A 22,500-nucleotide genomic window follows, 5' to 3' on the forward strand; every position below is an offset into this window, starting at 1 on the left:
GTAGGCTACCATCCGTTTTCCAAAGGTCACTAGCACAAAATAACCTATTGGGATCATGAATATGCTGCGGATAGTCTGTTTTGACGGGTTGGAGGGTGACTGACTGCAGAGTAACCCGTGATTTCTTGAAGTGAATTACTGATAGGCAAAGTAAACACGTGCAACGGTATGACTGACTTTGATGTTATGATCCGATAACAGCCTATGTGTTTTATCGGGTAGCCTGCCCTATTTTACAACGGTCTGCAACGTGACTCAGCCAATCAGAGCTGAGAACCATTTTTACAAATATAGCCCGTGTTGACAGAGCGAACCCCCGCAGGCTTGATCTGATGTGCCGCGGGTCCAGCATCAGCACCATGGACAGCGATAGTCCACGATAGCCTGTTAACAGATAGGCTACGCGTAGAGAGACGTGTCAGCAGCAGATCCAGTGGGGCAACGCTATACGTTATTATAACATTATAAAAAGGTATTGGAAAAATCCGTTTGTCAATAGGGGGAGGGGGTGTGATCGCGAATAACGGATCCGCGTCATGACGTTATTCCTGCAGCCCAGGGATAGCGGAACGCATCTGAACTTGGGGGGGCCGGGGGGCGTGTCGGGGGGGCGTGTCCCCCCGTCGGGGGGGCGCGTCCGGCTCCAGAACCAAATTACAGAGGGGGCCTGCCCCTAGCTTGGGGGGGCCAAGGGGGGTCCGGGGGGATTCTCCCCCGGAAGAAGATTTTGTACATTTTAAAGTAAAATTCGTCAAACTGGTGCATTTGAGAGCAAAAGGAAGAGGCTAAATCTATGAGGAACTACACACATCTCTAATGTGTTGTGACTTTACAAATAGGCCTAAACAATTAATATTAAATGTATTTACACATTGTGCACAAATTGCATTCATTGTGACAAATTTACAATAGTTAATTAATATCCAGCCAGAATCATTGCAAATGGAGGTTCAAAGTAACAGTTAGCAATAGCATTCAGTTAATCAATGCCTAATGACAGCCAGATTCCGTTTTAAACTTTAAAACAGAAAAACGGAAAAACGTTTTTAGCACACACAAAAAAAAAAAAAAAAATTGAATGGGGGGGCCAGTTTAGGGAATGGGGGGCCCGGCCCGGTCAGGCCCCCCTCCAACGCCGGGCCTGTCTCACAGCATTGTAACATTGTAGTGCAGCCAGAAAGGAAAACTACTGTAAACATTTGAACCACATTTCTTGTTTAGAACCTATAGCTAGCAACATCGCCATCTCCTGAAAAACATTAATATTGCACCTTTCTTGTGGCTACATCACAGCATCTACTGAAAAACATTTATAGTGGATCTGACTTGTTTAGTTCACTTTAGATTCACATCACATCTGAAAAACAACCAGTCGAGTGTAATAAGTAAATGAGGTTTAATTGTAAAAAAAAAAAAAAAAAAAAAAAATCTTAAAAAAAAATTTTTTTTTTTTTTTTTTTTTTTTTTTTTTTTTTTTGGGAACTGAAAAGTACCCGGGCCGCGGCCCGGGTGGCCCGGGCGGTTCCGCGATCCCTGCTGCAGCCTATGAGGACGGGGTATAAATGCCAGACGCAAATCTGGATGGGTAGACCATTGCTGTAGACATGTTTAATAAGAGAGAGGAATATCCCGTTAGGTGTAATGGCGATGACAGAATAGCAGCCTACATAAAAAAGCGTATTATCAGTTAAACCATGTCCCGCTGCTGCGGCTGGACCAGCCTGGACTGATGGAGCGTCTCTCCGGGCACAAAGCCTATTATAGCTATACAGCAGCAGGCCCGCCTGGCGCACCGTGCGGCTGGAAAGACACCGATGATAGGACGGTGAAGAAGTGTATTGTTTGGCCTGTTTGTTCATCTCATGGATGCTTCTGCTTAAGAAGATGTAGCCTAGCCTAGGCTATAAGGCACGGGGATCTTTCAGCTGAGGACTGGCAGCAGACTTGAAGATCATCAGATGCTGTGCTTCGGAATGAAGGCTTGCAGTTGCACGAGTTGGGGCGGGATTGGAGAAAGTGGACAATTAATTATGGCGTTATTTCTAGCGCACATGACGAGGAGCTTCAGCTGCATGCGATTCAATCTGAGGACAAGGACAAACGCATTGTCTGACGCGGCGGACTGAGCTTATGCGTCCTATCTGCACCGTTGCATCAAATGGACTATTCTGGGCAATGAAGTAGTGCTGGATAGTCTTGTATAAAAACGTATTATGTGTGTTTAGGGTAAATGTATGGTTACAGTGCGAAACGAAGTGTGTAGTAGATAGTCTGGCAAGCGAGACTAATGTATGGCAAACAAGGTCAAATGTTAGTGCTAGCCTGCCCAGTTCGAGTTTAGGCCTACAGTATATATAGTGTGATTTGGATTTTGTTGTGTGTGTTTGCGATCATCATCCTGATGGGAAATGCTCATTGGAACAGGATTGTCACTCCTCGTGTTCACGGCGGACCTTGATTTATTAGCAATACAATTAAGGCACGCGGTGAATGCCAAGAGAGGAATCCACGTCCTGCATCATTCATAAAAATGACGGGTTTAAAAAGCTGCAGTGAGGAGAGACCATGCTGAAAGAACTGCATGTGCTCAAATACTTTTCTTTAACAGCTCACGACCACGTTTTGATGAACATTGTATTATTAGTCATACTATCTTTACTATGCTTATTATGGAACATTATGTCACCTCGAAGTATATGCAAGTCATCCATACAAACAGGCTATTAGATAAATGTATATCCATGTGTTGGCCTCTTCATTTAATGCAATTAAGTTGAAAGGTTTCCCCCTTTGTCTCTAAGTTTACTTAGGCTATTATTAACCCCCCCCCCCCCCCCCCCAAAAAAAAACCCTTCCTACTCATTTTAATGTTCAAAATGTCACTTTCTCCAGATGTTGATTATTTAATGATTTGTTGGGAGTGTTCAGTATGATGTAATCAGAGTGGATGGCAAGTAGGCTAAAACTGTAGGCCTATACAGCCAATTTCACTATTTTGATTCAAGATATTCTTTACAAGACTGATATTGTATGATAAATGACAGTATGTAAGCTGGGTGCTTAAATATAAGGATTCCAAAACTGTACCTTGTGAACAGTAAAACCAGGATAACAATATTTCACAAAGGAATCTAAAGCAGAGATCCTGTGTAGAAGCCAGCAGCACAGCTGGTGACAAAACATGAGTTAATCATACACACAATGTTGTAGCAAAGTAGGCTAAATAGAAAAAACACAAAAAACAGATAAGTATACCTTTAATAATGACCATGATCAAATCTAAGAATGTGATAGTGACCTTTTGATACAATGTATATTTAATTCAGGGGTGACTTAAAATTTTTCTTAAATTTTCTATATTCCAATACCATTATATAACTCTTGATTGCTCAAATAATCATACTCCCTCTCTTTTGTCTTTCACTCTCGCATACGGACACACACACACGATACAGCAAGCAATTCCAAAAAAGAAAAGTCACATACATATACCATATAGACTATTCTCTGGGATTTTCATACACTTGACAATAAATCAGTAACAATAATGCTAAGGTTAAACATTTGAGGCGTTCTCAGTTAGCATTGCCAGTACATTAAAGCTTAATTTTTCTGAGGATGACGTGGAAGGGTTATAGCAATGAAAATATCAACATTTTAATGATGTTAAGAAAGGACAAGGAAGGAAAACAGAGTGACAGGCCTGGCTTGATTTTAAAAGCAGTACATGCTACATTGTCCCCAGAATTTCATAAACAGAGACCCCTGTTGGAATGGCAGGGAACAGGAAAATAAAAGCTACTGTTAAACTTATGATTAAAACCAACAAGGAACATACAACAGACAACATAAAGCAATTTTTTGTTAGATAAGACCCTGAACTCAAAAACAGTATTATTTTGCATTTCCATCCCATAAATAAGAGAGGGACCACCTTTAGGAGCGCGTGATCTCAACACTTTTCCCTGAATCTCTCGCTGAAAAAACTTTGAGGTACTGTAAATATCTTATTTCATTTACACCATCGCTGGAAAGAAATGTTAAGGCTCCACATGTTCCCCCCCATCTTAATGTTACTTTCCAAATCAGTGGTGAGCCAAGTGATAAATTATTCAAAAGAATTGTCTAACATTTATGCTTTCTAACATCACAACCTTTCATGATTATTTCTATGCATACAGAAACTTTCAGCGTAGACATTCCTCCACCAAGTTATAAGATGACCCTTACATGGATAAAAAGGGGCATTGTAGAAGGTATTTCTTCTGATAATACAAAATACAACTGGCCACATACAGATAGCAGACATTTTGTCAATAAAGTGTTGTTCACTCTTAAGAATAACCAATACAAGCACTTAACATTTCTCCAACACACAAACCACAAGGTGAACAGTCACTGAATATCAGCAGCATGTTTGTCAAGAGATTTTCAAAAGAGACGTGCAGATATTTGTTACTTATAATTAGTTAAGAATGCAGGTTTTGGGGTAGCAATAAAGATTTATAAGGATAAAAAAAAATTGAGGGAAAAAAAGAAGAAGAGAAAAACGATATTGAAGCGATCTGATTGGTGGAACTGGCTTCATCCCCGCACACACATCTAGACTGGGAACCAGGAGCAAGGTGGCTCAAAGTTTTCACGTGGGCCAAAGTCACCAAAATTAAATAGAAAAAAATATTAGTTTTCAATTTATTTATGTCCTCTTGTCTTCTTTTTAAATCTAAATTTCATTATGTCCATCCAAGCACAAGGGTTGATCAAGCTTTAAGAAGCAGTCTTCTACTGTTTACTTCGATTCTGACGATCCTGAATTGAGGGGGGATAAAAAATGGAGGGAAATTAGATTTCTGATCAATCAATGTAACATGACTGACATCTGCTAGAATAATATGTCATCTGAGGAATACAGAAGGCCTCTACATATACAGCACATGATGTTCAATTCAATTACAAAGCGATTATTCAAGAGAAAGACTCCGAAAGAAATAATGAAGAGAACATTCTTTACCTGATCAAGACGGGGTCGGCTTTGTATTGGAGCAGGCTCATAGCTCTGTTGGGCAAATGACATGCAAAACCTTAATATAATGTTGTCTAATAGATACAAATCTAACCACTTCAGTTATGATACAACAATATTCAAATCTTCCATGAGCAAAACCACAAACATTTACATTCAAAAATGATGAAATGTTGTAAAAACAAACTGTAGAGACTGAACTGAACAAAAATCCTGTATTCATTTAATAAAGTTCAATTCATTCTGCGATCATTGTGTTTAATAATTACCTTTCTCACCACCTCCTCCTCCTCCTGCTTCTTCTCGTAGTGGGAGAAGTCGTCAAAGATGGAGGTGGTGTGTTTGTAGGTGGCGATGATCTTGAGCACCTGCTTGGCCTTCTCCAGAGGAACCTCCTGAGTGTCGCGCGAGTTGGTCACCGGCTTGTTGTCATTGTTCTCCAGGCGGATGTGGCGCAGTTGGCTATTGGGCACGTCCTTAACAAACAACCAATTCACATCAAACTTGCCCTTCCACTTGTCCTGTGCCCAAACGCCGGCGCTGGTGCCGTAGTCCACGGGCGAGCGCATCTCCGCCACGCCGCAGAAATGGCCGCTGCCGTTGACGCTGAACAGCAAGTAGACGGGACCTTTAGAGTTCATCGCTCTGAAGGCCGAGTCCAGGCGCTTGTTGCCGTGCTCCGTGCTACACCAGATGGAGTACTTGATGGAGCGGTGGATGTCGTCCTCGGAGTAGCTCTTGATGATGAACACGCGGCCGTTCTTCAGGTTCCAGTCAAACTCCTTGGGGTTGTAGCTGTGGCCGGCCCGGAGCTTGTCCAGCACGGGGTGGGACTCCAGTCCCGGCCCCGGGGGGACGCCCCCGCCGCCTCCGTTTCCGACGCCCCCGCCGTTGGGGGAACCGCCGCTGTCCAAGCCACCGTAGCCCGGGTTGCGGTTGCGCGGGGCGACCCAGCGGGTCTGGGGCGGCGGGGCAGAGTTGTGGTTCTGGTATGACTGGGGAGGAGGACCCATGGTCATCTGCTGCACGAGGGACTGGGCGGACTGAATGGACTGCTGGGGGGGAGGGGGGAGACTGTGGGAAAGGTGAGCGTGAGAGTGGAGCTGCTGCGCCTGGTGGTGCTGGTGGTGGTGGGGGGGCAAAGGAGGGGCCACCTTCATAGTCCCCTTGTTGTCCCACGTGTCGATGTCCATGCTGTGTTTAATAGGCGGCGGGGGCATCCCTCCTCCACCCATGGGCATGCCAGGCTTGGTCTTGGTCTTTAGCTGCTGCATCTTGGCAGGTTTACTGGCGATAGCAGCCCACGATGTAGGCTTCGGAGGGGGCATTCCGATTGGCGTGCCGCCGTTGCCCGTGGCCACGGCGGCGGCTACATTGCCGCCGCCGCCGCCGATCACGGAGCCCATACTCTTCACACCCGAACCACTTCCTGTCACATGATCCCCACCTAATTTGAGGCCCAGCATGCCCTGCTCTAGGCTGTTCATACCCGGAGCCTTGCTCAAGGTGTCACTGTGGAAGCCCGTTTGGCCGTCGGGGACCAGCGTGCCTCCGAGGGAGCTGGGCGGGTAGCTGTAGCTGCCCCCATAGGCTGAGCTCTGAGTCTGCTGGCCCTGAGAGCCACTGGTGCCCCAGGCTGAGAAGGCGGGGTTCTCGGGGAAAAAGTTGAACCTGTGAGGGTAGATGCTGCTGCCGAGCCCCCCCGGCTGTCCAAACACCGTGTCGTGCATAAAGTGATGGTCTCCGTTGCTGAGGGGGGCGTAGGGTGTCAGGTAGGGAATGGGTGGGTCGCCTCCTGTAGACCAAGGAGCCTCACTGAGAGGGTAGGGGAATCCAATGGAGGGGGCATAGTAGCTGGACAGGTAAGGGTCCGTCATTGATTGATAGCTGTTATTCTGAAAGTAAAGAAATAAACAAAAACAACTGAGTTCACCTCTTATATCAAAAAGACAAGAGTTAAATAGAGAGATTAATAATAATAATAATGAAAAATAATCCATTACAAAGACACCACAGAGCTATGATGACCCACCTGATTGGACTGGCCAGTGAGATAGGGCTCGAAGTCGTTGTCATGCACTGCATCCTTCTGGTGGAGGGAACCATTCTGCACTGAAACTGGAAAGGCTGTAACGAGGTCAAATCGTTATCAAAGCTGCACACAAGAAAATAACTTATTGACACAATTCCATAACCCTATTACGCTAATGTACCTGAATTCTACGGGCTGCAATAACATCACGACAGATTGCTCTTGTATCAACTCTATCACGATGCAGTTTACACTGACTATGTTTACATGCACACAATATCCCACTATTATTCAGAAAATTACAATATTCTGAATTTGATAACGGCATATTCCAGTTGCATTTTCACGAATTTGGCCTTTTTCCGAATTTAGCATTTTCTGATTAAGACATGTGGGTTATTCCAGGATTATTCGGGTTTTAGGAGGATTCTTTGATCATGTATACAGCGCATTCAGAATATGCGTCTCAATCAGGGTTTTTACCGCAGTTTGCGACGCATCTTGCCTGTGTTTGAGGTCAGCTGATGTGTGCTAGAAAGCGCTAGAAGAGGTGATATAATCATAATCCATCATCTCTGGCATGCGAAAAGAAAAGCCCACATTTCTGATCGGGAGGAGATGAGAAACATGTTGATTTAAAGAGAGCCATTTAAAGAGAGAGTGCCGCCCACTGAAGTCCAAAATGTTTGCGAGGTGAAGAACTGGTCCACTCGAGTGAATGAGACGACGCAATAACACAAGTGGATTATTAATTTAGTCCGAATATTGTCATTTTCCGAATATGGGCAAAAAAACTGAATAATGTGTGCATGTAAACGTAGTCACTGTTGCATAATGCATGCAGAACAATAGGATGTCCCCATTCAGAGATAAGCAACCACAAGTGTCATAAGAACTGACTGCATCCTTATAAATCTGTGTGCTCTCTATTCAGTGACATGTGGACTGAACCAATAACAGGATATGGAGAGAGAGAGAGAGAGAGAGAGAGAGAGAGAGAGAGAGAGAGAGAGAGAGAGAGAGAGAGAGAAATAAGTGTGCAACAAGAGTGCCAAATTATTCTGTCTACTGAATAAATAAAAACTTCAGAAGGGCTCCATAACCTTTTGAGGTATCCATTGTTTTGAACTGATGGATGGACACATGCATATGAGTAGCAAAGTATGATTAATGTTGCATTAATCTCAAACTTCCATACAACAGCTAATCGAAAAAGCACGTGAAAGAAAATATTGAGGGCTTGGAGCCAGAGGGGCAAACGTAGGTTTTTGGACAACTTTACCGGGGGGGGGAGGACCTAACTTTGATCAGCTATTGTATTGTAAATATATTTTGATAATGATACTGTCATCATCTCATAAATTAACAAATAAAGATATATATATAGCACTACTAAATAGATCTCCTCAAGAGCTTTTGCATAATATACATCTCATTTTCGCCCAAAATGCCAGTTAAGAAATAATATCACTGATAAATACTAAACAGATTTATTGGAAAGTACATGAACACCATGGAATATGCATAAGGCTACTGAATGGGTGCAGTGCATAATCAAATTACAACCTGTTTCTCTTACCTTTACTAGCATCTTGTCCTTTCGATGACTTGGAAGTCGAAGTAAACATGAAAGTTGGAATGCATGAGAGGAGAGAAAAAAGGATAACTTGCATGGGCTATATGCATCATAATCAAAGCATCACGCATTATTCTACATTGACATTTTCAAGTGACTTGTCGATTTCAACCAACTACTCTTTAAAACAACGAATGTTAATGTTGGAGATTTAACGTTGCAAACCGAGACATGACAAGCTAACGACGCTGGGCTGTTGTGTGAGATCTATGCCAACGTCTGCCAGGCTATCCACAGTCTGTGGCCCAGGCCTCGGTTGCCATCCTGTAAAAGCAGCTTCCTCCTAGCTAACCTATCCACCGAGTTCGCCAACTAGCTAGCTAGCTAGCTGGTTTGCTAGCCTTGCAGTGGTGGGGCATCGCATCGTTTTCAGTTTGGGCTGAACAAACAGCCGCTTCCCTGGGAAAATACGGGGCCGAAGTTGCGCGTTTCTTCTCGCTGCTTACCTGAGGGTCAATACTTGCGGCAGACATCATTCATCAACCAGGTGTTATATCAGACTGAAGCCTCGACAAGACGTGTTGCCACCAAAACTACGTTTGCTTCGGGTGCTGCTGGATCTGCTAGCTAGCGGAGCTCTTTCCTTGCTACGCGTTTAGTTTGCTACAGTTAGCAGCAGCTGTCGGCTAGCTCGCCAGTCCCCAGTCCGGTCCGATCGCACTACAGCTCGGTTCTGACACTTTCCCTGGTCGTGGCTCGGATCCAGCTGAGGTGAAGCCCTGGTGGCACCGAGCGGTCCCCTGTCAGCATTAATCCAGCGGGGTTTCAGTCTTTCACCGCTAACTTCACTTCCAGCTCCAGCTTCGGTGGACCTTCGGTGGCCCTGTTCAGCACAGCTTCATCCGGGGTCTAGTGGACGGAAATGACGTAAGTGACGTAGAGACAGAGAGGGACGCGTCCACGGCTACCTAGCAGCAAAACATCCACGAGCAAAATACGCAGATTTCTATTGTGGGCTTTCACGATTAAAAACCCTCAATATTATTGCCTACATAATTATTATCATATCCAGTCAGAAAGCTGTAACTGTGACACCTGTGACACCTGACTTTTTATGTGGTTCTCAAAGTGGGATCCGATCTGCGGGACCTCCAGGGTTCCTTGAAGGGGTTTCGGGGGACCCCAGCAAAAAAGGGGAATAATCTATTTCCACTAATTAATTCCATCCATAAGTAACACAATGACAGAATGACTTGGTCATGGGCTTCATACACTTTCTGTAATAAAACAAAGCAAAGCAATGAATCATATGGGGAACCCTGGGAGAAAATGTGGTCTAATTTGTCTCCATTTAGGGGTCCTTTTACTCTATGTAACGTTAGACTATTACAGCATATTTGTGTTTTTGTGTGTGTGTATTTTTGTGTTCTCTATAAAAAAAACAACAACAACAATAATCAGGAAAACTGATTTATCAATGTCTGGGATACAACTGGAGCAGAAAGTGTTGGTTATAGATTAAGCTGTTTTCCCTATAGTCTTTCTCATAATGAAATGCTCAGCAACACTGCATGGTTGGGCTGTATTGTATACATTTTATTTCATTGAATTGCATCGTACACAACTGTGAATGGTCACCTAACAACAGGCATGAATAATTTAAACATTTTACAAGACATCAGAAAGAATAATTTCTTTACCGACAATTTCAACTAACTTTTCTTTCCGATAGTGTTACTTCTATTCTATTCTTCTTCTATTTACTTCTGAGTGCTAAAAGGTTAATTTATAGCTGTAACTCTCCCTCACTCTCTCTCTCTCACTCACTCACACACACACACACACACACACACACACACACACACACACACACACACACACACACACACACACACACACACACACACACACACACACACACACACACACACACACACACACACACACACACACACACACTCACACACACACACACACACACACACTCACTCACTCACTCACTCACTCTCTCAAAAATATTAAGTACACTTTTTTATACAGTGTTTATGTAATGAGGATTAATCATATATCAGTGATAAAAAGTCTCTCCTTGAGGACAGGACACATAGTGACTTATGACAGTATGTACAGCACAGTGAGGTTTGGCTGGTGTAATAGATGCTTAGGGCTTAAAATGTGTTTCATTGACAACACAGGCTAAAAATATTTCTGTTTTCATGAACACCATCTTCTGAGGTGTTTCATCTGCTTCCGCCACCCTGTTACTTCTCCATCTTTCTCAGTCAGTATTTTTGTGGCTAATTACTTATAATCTAGAGGGGAAAAAATTGGGGGAAAAACATATAAATATATTGCATAGACATTTTGAGCAAACTTGCCATAGAGAGAATGGGTGAAGCAAGAGGGAAGGGTAGGCATGCCTGTTACATACCCTAGAAGAACAACTGAGAGGGTTTGGATGGGTGATGAAATTCACAGATGAAATGATCTGAAATAGGTGAAGAATGGGAAAAAAAGAAAAACATACAAACAAAAGAATTACATAAAAGCAGATGACAAAGAAAGGAAACTAACTCTTATCATAAAAGGGCACACCTATGTATGTATCTCCACATGTGTCTCCGTTTCCATTTACTCGGACACCGTCGTCAGCATGATAGCATTGGCAGGGGTCCCAAGCAGATGGTGACCGGGCCAGATTTTTGAATTCGGTAATTAGGGCAGACTAAATGCCAAAACACGGCTAATTAGTGGCCAAAATGAGTGCACACAGGTTCAGCACCATGGAGAGCTCCATTCGTTAGCTACTGATGGAGCAGACCTGAGCGGAGCTGGAATCAGCCAGGGAAGTGGACTGTGATATGTTTTTTATACAGTATATACAGTTAGGTCCAGTTAGGTGAGGTCCAAACATAATCATCCAATTGTCGAATGGGTTCTGAAGCATTTGACTAAATATGAGCAGATAATATTGTCCAAAAATAATTCATCCTGCTGCTGTTGTCAGTAGTCACATCATCAATAATGTAAGGGAATCAGTTCTATGAACAGCCATACATGCCCACGCGTGGGCATGTATGGCTGGGCATGATGCAACTGCTGACAACAGCAGCAGAATAAATTCTGAAGTGTTTCGGATAATATTATCTGCTTATATTCAGTCAAATGCTTCAGAACCCATTGGACGATTGCATGATTATGTTAGTTGGTCCAATTATTTTGGTCCCTTAAAATGTAATTTTGGTCCCTTAAAATGTAATGTAATCCCTACACCGTTCAACTGATTTGGATGTAAATACCCCCAAATTAAAGCCGGAAGTCTGCAGTTAAAGCACATTTAAAGCACAGTTAAAGCAGTGTTTCATTTCAAGTCCATTGTGGTGGTGTACAGAGTCAAAATGATGAAGATTGTGTCCTATGTCCAAATTATGGACCTAACTGTATAAAGCATTTCAATGGGATACAGAGGTAGGCTAGTGCATAAGCATAATTGTCTCATACCATGCAGTTATTAACACATCATGATGAATGGATTATGCAAATGATTACAAAACAGATAAAACATAATGTGTTATAATGACAACACACACACACCCTGTATGTATGTATGTATGTATGTGTGTGTGTGTGTGTGTGTGTGTGTGTGTGTGTGTGTGTGTGTGTGTGTGAGAGTAAGTGTGTGTGTGTGTGTGTGTGTGTGTGTGTGTGTGTGTGTCTTTTGATGTGAGTAACTGTTAAATACCGTAAAGTTGTAAAGAAATATACTTACAGCTGTCTTCCTCGTCTGAGTAAGTACTGACTACGTAGCAGGCATAAACAAATCCCAAGAGCTGCGAAAATCAGCACAAAAATTTGCATCACATTCACTGAAATGTTGATTCTTTATTCGTTTTATTTTTTAAAGTAAATCATTCATTAAAAGGGATACTTTGTAGCCTGGGAACCTAATGAATCTGCAAGCTCATGTTTTATTTGCTCTGGCAGATGTGTCTGGCCCCCCTTCCATTCGCGAACTAAACCAGACCTCCTCATGCATAAAGCCAACCCAATCAGAGGCAGAGTAGGGCGGACCATGCCTTCGCCATAGGATTGGTAAATTTGCCTCCCGTTCAGACAGATATCCACCAGACCTGAAAACGGGGTCATATCATCACATTTTCATGACTTTATGTGTGTGTGACTTTACGCCAGCCTTGACCGTAACCTAACTTTAAACTTAGCGACCCCATGTCTAAACCTAAGTCCCATCCAATTGCGTCCAGAGGCATTCTGTTCTGCGCCTGTTGACAACAAATAACAAAATGAAACTGAGAGCTTCCAGACTCATTCGCATTTGCGAATTGGTCTGGCAATGTCAGCCTACATACCTTGGAAACATTTTCTTGAAAGCGACTGCATGAAATAATTCATTTGTTATTGAGGATATCTGCTAGGTAGCGGTGTGTTTGAGAGTGTACTCACTGATACCAGCAGCTGCACGATGCAGTGCAGGACTTCTATATATTGGTATTCCAGCCAGCAGCTCAGCACAGTGATCAGCTCAGGGTTTTCCTGGCTCTGCCACCCAGTGGAGGGGAGGCTCTTGCGCTCACATCCCGGCCCGTTGTCCTTCCACCAGGAGCGGTGCGATGACACGCCCAGGCAGAGGATGTCACTGTCCTGCAGGCACAAAACGGCTCACTGGTGAAGGTAACCATTCAGTTTCAGATTCAGATTCAGTTTAAGATTCTGCTTTGTTAGACTCAGACTGTATGTATGAAGTAGATTGAAAGATGACACGCAATAAAGGTACCGTGGCACATGTACCATGTATGTTAACGTAGCATAAACATGGTACATATCAATGCCTCAGCCCAGTGAGCCCACTGACTACTAGTAACTACTGCTCTAATATTACTAGGCTATTATTACTGCTACGACAATACTACCACCACCACCACTACTACAACTAGTACAACTACTACTACTATCAGTGTAGGAATTTAGCCAGGGGCAAGGGCAAAAATGCCCCCAAGAAATCTCAGAATGCCCCTAAAAACCGTGATCAAGGGGCAAAAAATGCCCCCAAGATTTGGATCATTTTATTTCCTTTCAATTAATTGAATTTCCATTTTCATCTCTAACACACACTCAGCACCTGCAAGCTGTTTGCCAGAAGAAGGTCATGAAGAACATACTCACAAAGAGCGCTGTTGTTCACACAGACACACACACACACACACACACACACACACACACACACACACACACACACACACACACACACACACACACACACACACACACACACACACACACACACACACACACACACACACACACACACACACACACACACACACACACACACACACACACACACACACACACACTACACTTTAGCAACTTCAGAGTTGCCACTGTTTTGTAATGATACATGTCAAGGACTTTTCATTCAAGCAATAAAGCCTGGGAAGAAAAGAGATTAAAACAGGGTACCTACATGTAGTCGACCAGCCACATTTCAGTATTTGAGCTAAGAGCGCCTATGAGAGAGCACAACAGCCAATCACAGCTCAGCGATCAGCAAATCTCTGTATACTTGTAGCCTACGTAGAGAGTGATACTGTAGATAGGAAGAAAGTGTATCAAGCTTGGTCCAGCACTACTGATGACATATAAAAATGGTATCATAGGTGAATTTTGAGATGACAGAGCGCGCAAGGCTCAAACTCAGAGATTCTGGTAGGCTAAATCCAAGTACTTTTAAGGACCTCTTTATAAATCCAAGCATTTTTAAGTCCTTGATTATTTTTTCTTAAATCCAAGCAATTTCAAGAACTTTGCAGACCCGTGACAACCCTAAGTGCCCCCAAAATTTTGTAAATGCCCCTATTTTGTTAGACAGTGGGGCAACAGTTACCCCCAAAATATTTTTCGAATTTTCTACACTGGCCACTATACTACTACTACTACTACTACTACTACTGATACTACTACTACCAGACGAATCAAATAGTAATAACAACGATAAGAAAATTATTATTATTAGGGAAGAAGTACGTTACAGCTCAAGGCTATAACAAAGTTCTTGGAAGAGAAGGAGATTGTAACTGTCTGTTTATGTGTTGCAGTGGGCTGACATCAGACATCAGACATCAGGGCTGACATCAGAACTGATAAGTTTGCGCTGATACAGTGGCATGGTACAGTAAGTATCAGAACAGAGATTACATATCATACTGATGATGAACATTCAGAGCATTGATAGAAACGTCTTAACATCTGAGTTTAGGGTGTACAAGGTTGAAAGGATATATATGTAGACTCTAGAGATGAACTATTAAAGATGTGAGTATGTGTTATGGGTGTATGTAATTAAGTGAATGATTCAATTATTACATTTTCCACATCAATAATCATCGTCATCATGATAATCATCATCATCAATCACTCAATGCCAATTTTAGTCTTATATATTATTATTATATATTATATAGGTTATATTATAACCAGCTCAGTGGCCTTGTGGTTTGAGTGTCCGCCCTGAGACTGGGAGGTTGTGAGTTCGATCCCCAGCCGAGTCATACCAAAGACTATAAAAATGGGACCCATTTGCCTCCCTGCTTGGCACTCAGCATCAAAGGGTTGGAATTGGGGGGTTAAATCACCATATGATTCCCGAGCACGGCACTGCTGCTGCTCACCACTCCCCCAGGGGATGGGTCAAATGCGGAGAACAAATTTCGCACACTCAGGTGTGTGACAATCAGTGGGACTTTACCTTTACCTTATATATTATATTCTTATAGCAAATACAGCGATGGGACAAAAACCGCTAATTAGACTTCATACCAAACATTATTTTCTTTGTGTAAATTGTTTCTTTGTGTACATTCTAAAGTAGCAGTTGTATCATAATGTCAGCTATTCTATAGGCGGGTTCTGAGAGGAGCTGGTGACATGGACAGAGGTGAACATAGTAGTCAGCAGCTGTAGCAGTGTGGGTCTCTAATTATCAGACACAATTATGTGACCATTACACCTACCTTTGAAAGTCCCCCCAGGTCCAAGTAGAGACAGCTAACAAAGACATTCCAGCCAACCCACACCAACGTCCAGACCAGGTACTGAGGAACCAAAAACACAGCCTCATAATGAACAATGGTTAAATAAGAAGCATAATAGTGAAACATAATCCAGGATTCAATATGGATGAAATATATTCCTTCATAATGGGAGACGTGTTGTTTTCACAGTGCTTCTCTCTGAACTCTTTAGTGAACACATACATTTCGAAGGTGACAGTCAACTTTCAGTGCTCATATTATAATTAAGATGAACACAATTCTCATCCAGCTTAAAAATGAATCAGACATTTCCCTCACCAGAATAACATAGTGTGGCCTGTACTGGATGGTACCAAACAGCCCGAGGATAACCATGATGATCTGGAGGAAGTTGATCAGGATCGGAGCCCACTGGTAGCCGAGGAAGTCGAAGACCTGCCTCTCCAGTGCAGTTATCTGTAAACAGGAGGAGAGACGGAAGAAGAGTTTAGGCCCCCAGAGAGAAAATCCTGGCACGATGATGACCTCAGATTAATTATGGATGACATGACATTCACTTTGTTAACGGAGCCTGTGCCAGGTGGACACATCGTGTCCTGGCTTGTTAGAGAGCGATCTCCTCCCAGTGTATGATTCCCACAAAGTGTTGCTCCATTCTTTTTCTTTTTTTTTTACCATCAGAGTTGTCAAGGCAACCGAGCCATGAGGGATAAAGCATGCTGGAGAGAAAAAGGCAGGCCTGCTAGTGTTATGAGTGCTGTCCTCTGAGGTCGCACACCCCTATCACTCAGAAGGCAGGGGGGGGTGGGAAAGAGAGAGAGAGCTAGGACAAAAGTGGTGCAGCCATTGTGGTGGTTGTAGTGATGGGGAGGGGGGGGGGCACTCCCCACACATTTAACTAGTTTTAATATAAACACGCTTTCATTTTTTTCCAGTCTGTAGCTTTCTTAAATAAGAATGTTATTGTGAATGGAAGACAATCAAATGTAACCCCCAAAACGGCTATTATAGTGGAATTTTTAAGAATGGTTTTTGGTGATCTTTAAAATGTTGCGGTTTTCATTAAAGTTTCAAGGTTTTAAGTTCATCTATAAAATATATTCTCACAAATGAAAAAATGTGGGAATAAGAAATAATGAAGGAAGAAGAGGAAATAATGGAGGAACTTTCTTTGTAGGTAAACAACAAATAATTGCATGGATACAATTCATTACAAAAGATAGCCTTTAAACAAACCAAAAAACTGAAACAAAAGTGGTCTGCAATTGCATGAATTTGTAACAAAGTATCAGGGAAGAAAGGGTCGAGGTGAGGTTATTGAGCAGATGTGTTTATGTCGGAGGAGCATCATGAGAGGACAGCATCTCACCAACTGCAGAGCGCATAGGAAGATCAGCATGCAGCGTCCCGAGCAGCAACCCATCTTTTTCTCTCTGGTCCAACTGAGTCCGATGATGTTGAATCACAACAAGGTGACTGGATTTAAAACACTATGGCGAAACCTGCGAAGCTTAGTTCCATTGCCAAACGTGTGGGGACGCACCGCGCACTTTGAATGAAGGAAAAACACGTATGCCTGTGTTACTGCGGAGGAGGGGGAGGGTATGGTAACAGAGGCTACACTATGAGGGGCGGTTAATGCCACAAAGAAGCAGGAGGTAGGCTAGATAAACCTTAAAGTCTAGCTGAAATGAAAAGTTATTTTTTAACTATTTTAGATCACATCCCTGGTCTATGCAAAAAAAAAACACAAAAAAAAACACAAAAATCTAAATTCGTTTTTTCCACATCAAAATTTACCCAGCTACATAACTAAATCTTGTGTGCTTAGGTCAGCTACAGTACTATCAAATTTCGACAGCTTTTTCACAGCAGGCGTTTTGTGTCTCAAAGGCAGGAAGTAACACAGGTGCAACCAAAACATTTAAGTTTGATATTGAAAAAGAAAAAGTGAACGAACAACTTGATTACTTGATAGCAACAGTGATGTTTCTTTCTTATCCATACAGCCGGCAACATATAGCTTAATCTCAGACATAATACAATCTTATGGACTCTTATGTTAGAGCACTAAATGCGTTCTCCCTGCTCCACAGAGTGTTTTGAATTTTGAATGGATTGACCAGAAAACAATTAATTCAACGTATTATTTCAAGCATCGACTGTATTTCACCAGCCACTGTCAGCATAGTGTGTGTGTGTGTGTGTGTGTGTGTGTGTGTGTGTGTGTGTGTGTGTGTGTGTGTGTGTGTGTGTGGCTGCCATAGAGAGCCCCAGGGAACGCGGAAGTCCCGGACTTCCGGGTTCTTCACTGTTTCTGCCTATGGGATTTTTGAATGGGTTTTTGGCGCGATGCTTCAAATAAGGTCTGTGGGCAACGCAAGCGTAATCAAATGCGAACCAGTGTTCAGCGGGATAATCTTCACACATGAGGACCACTTTCATGAGTTTTGAAGCGTAAATGCGAGCCCTAGAAGTAAAAAGCTTGAGCTAAGCTAATCCAGAACTACACACATTAGCCCTTTTCCCACATGCGCTTTGTACCGCAAAATGACCGGAACGTGGTCTAATGCCTGCATGTGAGAAAGGCGCCGTGCCGGTATAAGCGCGACCCCGTCGTCCCCGACATTTCACCAGTTTCGACCCAGTCAGAAGAGCGGTATGCTCTTAAAGGAACACTCTGCCCATTTTCAACCAGCTTTGTATCATTAGAACATCAGTAGTATATCAGAAAACTGTAAACTTTTTTGAAGTCTGTCATTTAATTTGACAGTTATTGAGTGTTAAAGTGTGGACCAGTGACATCACTGGTCCACACTAACTCAAATTAATAACTCATTAACTCAAATCAACTCTCAATAACTGTCAAACTAGATGAATGATGAATAGTTTGACAGTTATTGAGAGTTGATTTGAGTTAATGAGTTATTAATTTGAGTTAGTGTGGACCAGTGATGTCACTGGTCCACACTTTAACACTCAATAACTGTCAAATTAAATGACAGACTTCAAAAAAGTTTACAGTTTTCTGATATACTACTGATGTTCTAATGATACAAAGCTGGTTGAAAATGGGCGGAGTGTTCCTTTAAGGAGACGCAAGTGGAAACGGTTCCAGTCATTTTCCGTGACAGCGGTCCTTCAATCATGGGCGAGGAGTAGCCTACACACGTTGCTTAATGTTCCAGCGGGCATAATCTAATCATTCGCGCACATTAAAGCAAACTGGCGAAATGATCTTGTGATAGCCTAATAGAGCAGTATGTCAGCTTGCTGATTTCCGAAGGCAACCCCGGACACATCAAACAAAGCCAGTCTGTAAAAAGTGCTTCAACGCGACGCAGGTGAACGGATAAACATCGAACCAGCAACTATTTCTCTCAGACACGGATCCCAACTTCTTCAAAGTGCATCAACTAATCATTCGCGCACATCAAAGCAAACTACTTCCACATTTCGCTTGTGCATTTGCTGTGTCATTCGCTGTGTCTGTCCGTGGCTGCTGCTCTCGAGCAGAGAGGGGAGGGGGAAATCGGCTGTGTTGATTACGCTGGCGGCTTGACGCTGCTCTTAAGTCAAACGAGTGTGATTTATTGTGTGACAACTGACAAGCGAACTTATTTTGAGTTTTGCCGACGCCCCAAATAAGCTCCCCCCTCCCCCCGCCCCCCCCAACATACAGGAAAATTCGCTGATAGATTCCCACATGCGCGAGCCGAAGTGTGAAGGGAAATGTCCGATATTGACTTACAGGTAATTTTCCGGTACGCATGTGGGAAAAGGGCTAGAGTCACATAGGCTTCCCCGTCACGTCACCACTCAACCTGGAGTGTTGTTGATGTGTGCGCTGCTGTGCACTGATTACCCCGGGCTGAACCAGGTGATGACTTTGAAGTGATGACGTTATTGACGTATAATATCCCCGTCGACTCAACAGTGTAGTACCATTTGCTAGCTAGCCGCCCTATTAACGGCACGTAAAAGCTTAAAAACTCATAAAAATGGTCCTCATGTGTGAAGATGATCCTGCTGAACACTGGTTCGCGTTTGAATAAGCTTGCGTTGCCCAGAGACCATGTATTTGAAGCATCGCGCCAAAAACCCATTCAAAAATCCCATAGGCGAAAAACAGTGAAGAACCCGGAAGTGTTAGCATCGATGTTTTCCGGACTCATTCCTCGGTCTCTCTATGCATGCATGTGTTGTGGTGGGTGTCTGTGTGACTCTGTGGCACTAATTGCCCCTCATATAGCTACACCGTCTCCTACAGCCTGATAAGGGGTTGGCCCTCTACAATGCCCTAAAGACACCAGTAGGAGGTAGTGGAGGTAGAGGTAAAGGCCTTAAAGGTGTATGAGGGTAGTGAGGTGAGAACAGGCTATATGCCCACCACCTATATATTTACTGCTGTCCTGCCTTCATACAGTAGGCTACTACAGCATTTGGGCTTAAACTAGAGATGTACAAAAATAACCATTAACCTTAAAGCTTAATTACACCTTCAATAACATAATCATATATAAGCACATTGTTAATAAGACCCCTAAAGTCAAAAAAAGTTTTTCTTCTTGTTCCTTCAGTTGGTTTAATTCATATTTTTCCTGCTGCTCCACCCTCTGACGATCTGGGGAGAGCCGAAATTGGCTCCATGCTTCCTCCGAGACATGGGCAGTAGCCAGCCACTTCTTTTCACCTGACAGGGAACCGGTAGGACATAGCACGTGGGAGGATCACGCTATTCCAACGAGTTCCCCTCCCTCTGAACAGGCACCCCGAACGACCAGAGGAGGCACCACTTCAGCGACCAGGATATTGCATGTTTTGGTGAGGGGTTCCTATATGAAGGAAACCCCCAGGGGGCACGGGGAGAACATGCAGGCTCCACACAGAAGGGCCCTTTTGACGAAACCGAGGGCACTTGAGGACATGCGTACGCCGGGCACGCACTCCTTCAGCGCTCACAGCGTCCCAGGTGGGAATTGAACCCAGGACCTTCTAGCTGTGAGGCGACAGCGATACCACTGTGCCACCGTTTGAGCTTCACTGTGCAGAATGATGTCTGTGCAGAGTTTGACACTAGAAGGCTGTTTTCATAATCATCTGCTGAAAGTGGAACGTTTCTCTGAGCTCACTGAAAAGGACATTTTCAACAAGCAGGATTCATGATATCACACTAGTCTCCTTCAGCAGTTAAAGCCCTTGTCTGTGCTGTGGTTATGTTCTAGAATAGATAACCTTTTTTATTTATACAGGGGAGTCTCACTGAGAGCAATGCTCTCTTTTTCAGGAGTGCCCTGTTCACATTCACACACACATTCACACCTGGAAGCTGACCAGTACAACCACAGTCTGATCTGCTGGCCACACTGAGCAGCTCCACTGGAGCAGTTGGGGGTTAAGGGCCTTGCTCAAGGGCACCTCAGTGGTGGTAATGAGGGAGGGGCAAGCGCTGCCTTTTTCACTTTCCCCACCCAGATTTATCCTGCCGGTCCCGGGGATTGAACCGTCGACCTTCCGGTCACAAGCTCACTTCTCTGATTGGTTGCTTTGGAATTTTTAATGACCAATCACCACCCATATCAACATACCCCCCCCCCCCCCACACACACACACACACACACACACACACACACACCGCTCGAATCCTGACTCCTATTCTTAAATGTCCATGAGTGACTGACTGACTGACTGAGAACTTGACTGGGTGTTCTGACTTTTCCATCCTCTGACCCCCGGGGGCCTGCTGTTCCGGCTCTCCCATACACACCTAGTGAAGTTAACCCTCACTGACTGACATTCATTGTGTTGTAGTGTGATCCTTTCTCATGTGGTGGTTGTAGGCCTATTTGTATAGCTCTGATCAGAATCAATCAGAATTAGGTGTGATTTGTTGCAGAATTACATGATGCATTTAAATACGGAAGACATGTTCTGCTGCTGAAAGAGTGATTTAGCCTTTATGCCACCTGAAAATGGCTGTGAACCTAACTGTCACTTTGAGTCTTAGTTGCATTCCCTGCGTTCTTTTGATTTCCATTCAAATTGTACCAAAGATTATAAATAGCCCTGTCATGCCTCTGGAATTAACCACAGCGTTTGCATCTTTCTTTACACGAGCCGCCCACCACGTCCATTCATAGGCTGGACTGGAGCACTTCTCGATCCTTCCGAGGGATGGCGCTAGAATCAAAAGACAAACTCGTAATTGGGGGGGTCTCTCCAGCTCTGCCTGTGTGTCACATGGAAGCATCGCATAGCCGAGGAGCCGACGATCGAGGGGATGCGAGTGTAGAGAAGATGAGGGGGCTTGAGGAACTGTGGAGGGGAACCTGACAATCGGAGATAATTACCGGAGATATACAGTAGCAAACACTCGCCCTTTTCGGCTGGGGGGGAAAACGGAGGAGCGCGGATATAGGGCGCGCTGGGGGTCGGCAGCGGCGGGCGTCAAAAGGATGCTGCCACATGCAATATGCTGCATTCTTGTCTTGTGGAGCCCGAGAAAGCCAAGTTATCGTCTTTGATTGATTATGCTTGCGGAGGAGAGCGCCTGGCCCGAGTGGAAGCAGACATCAAAGCAAGCGACCAGGCAGGCGAGATGCTGCGCCTCCCCAAATCTCTGAGCTGAGTGAGTATGGGGATGCTTAGTATAACGCAATGCTCGGTGCCTGCCTGCCCGTGGCTATCTGACAGGCTGGGAGGGGGGGGGGGGGGGATCATCCATATGTGTGCCTGTAATACAGATGCAGCTTGATAAGCTTTAGACGGACCGGACGGCTGTTGGTGGTGAAGGCTGCCCTGTATTCACCCGGGGGATATA

General features: G+C 43.9%; 2 protein-coding genes across 2 annotated transcripts; both read right to left on the reverse strand.

Moving 5' to 3' along the window:
- Positions 1-3,240: 3,240 nt before the first annotated feature.
- Positions 3,241-9,510, reverse strand: LOC310771583 (YTH domain-containing family protein 1-like). The gene is made up of 6 exons (XM_083664164.1): positions 9,138-9,510; positions 8,635-8,662; positions 7,056-7,150; positions 5,293-6,918; positions 5,012-5,056; positions 3,241-4,809 (listed from the first exon to the last, which is right to left on the reverse strand). Exons 1-6 carry the CDS (start codon positions 9,165-9,167, stop codon positions 4,783-4,785), a joined length of 1,851 nt encoding a protein of 616 aa, XP_083520290.1. The 5' UTR covers positions 9,168-9,510; the 3' UTR covers positions 3,241-4,782.
- Positions 9,511-11,063: 1,553 nt separating this feature from the next.
- Positions 11,064-17,103, reverse strand: LOC310771582 (sodium/potassium-transporting ATPase subunit beta-1-interacting protein 3-like; the record flags this gene model as incomplete). Its single annotated transcript, XM_083664163.1, has 6 exons — positions 11,064-11,119; positions 12,401-12,461; positions 13,093-13,290; positions 15,660-15,740; positions 15,999-16,136; positions 17,050-17,103. The coding sequence occupies 6 exons, from the start codon at positions 17,101-17,103 to the stop codon at positions 11,064-11,066; spliced, it is 588 nt and encodes a 195-aa protein (XP_083520289.1).
- Positions 17,104-22,500: the final 5,397 nt, after the last annotated feature.

Source organism: Poromitra crassiceps (genome assembly GCF_964638095.1).
Source record: "Poromitra crassiceps genome assembly, contig: HAP1_SCAFFOLD_842, whole genome shotgun sequence".
Classification (NCBI taxonomy): Eukaryota; Metazoa; Chordata; class Actinopteri; order Beryciformes; family Melamphaidae; genus Poromitra; species Poromitra crassiceps.

Coding starts and splice junctions, on each gene's coding strand:
- LOC310771583 (XM_083664164.1), bottom strand. CDS start 9,167: ATGATGTCTGCCGCAAGTATTGACCCTCAG. Junction 8,663..9,137: donor CCGCAAGTATTGACCCTCAG/GTAAGCAGCGAG, acceptor TCGACTTCCAAG/TCATCGAAAGGACAAGATGC. Junction 7,151..8,634: donor AGGACAAGATGCTAGTAAAG/GTAAGAGAAACA, acceptor ACCTCGTTACAG/CCTTTCCAGTTTCAGTGCAG.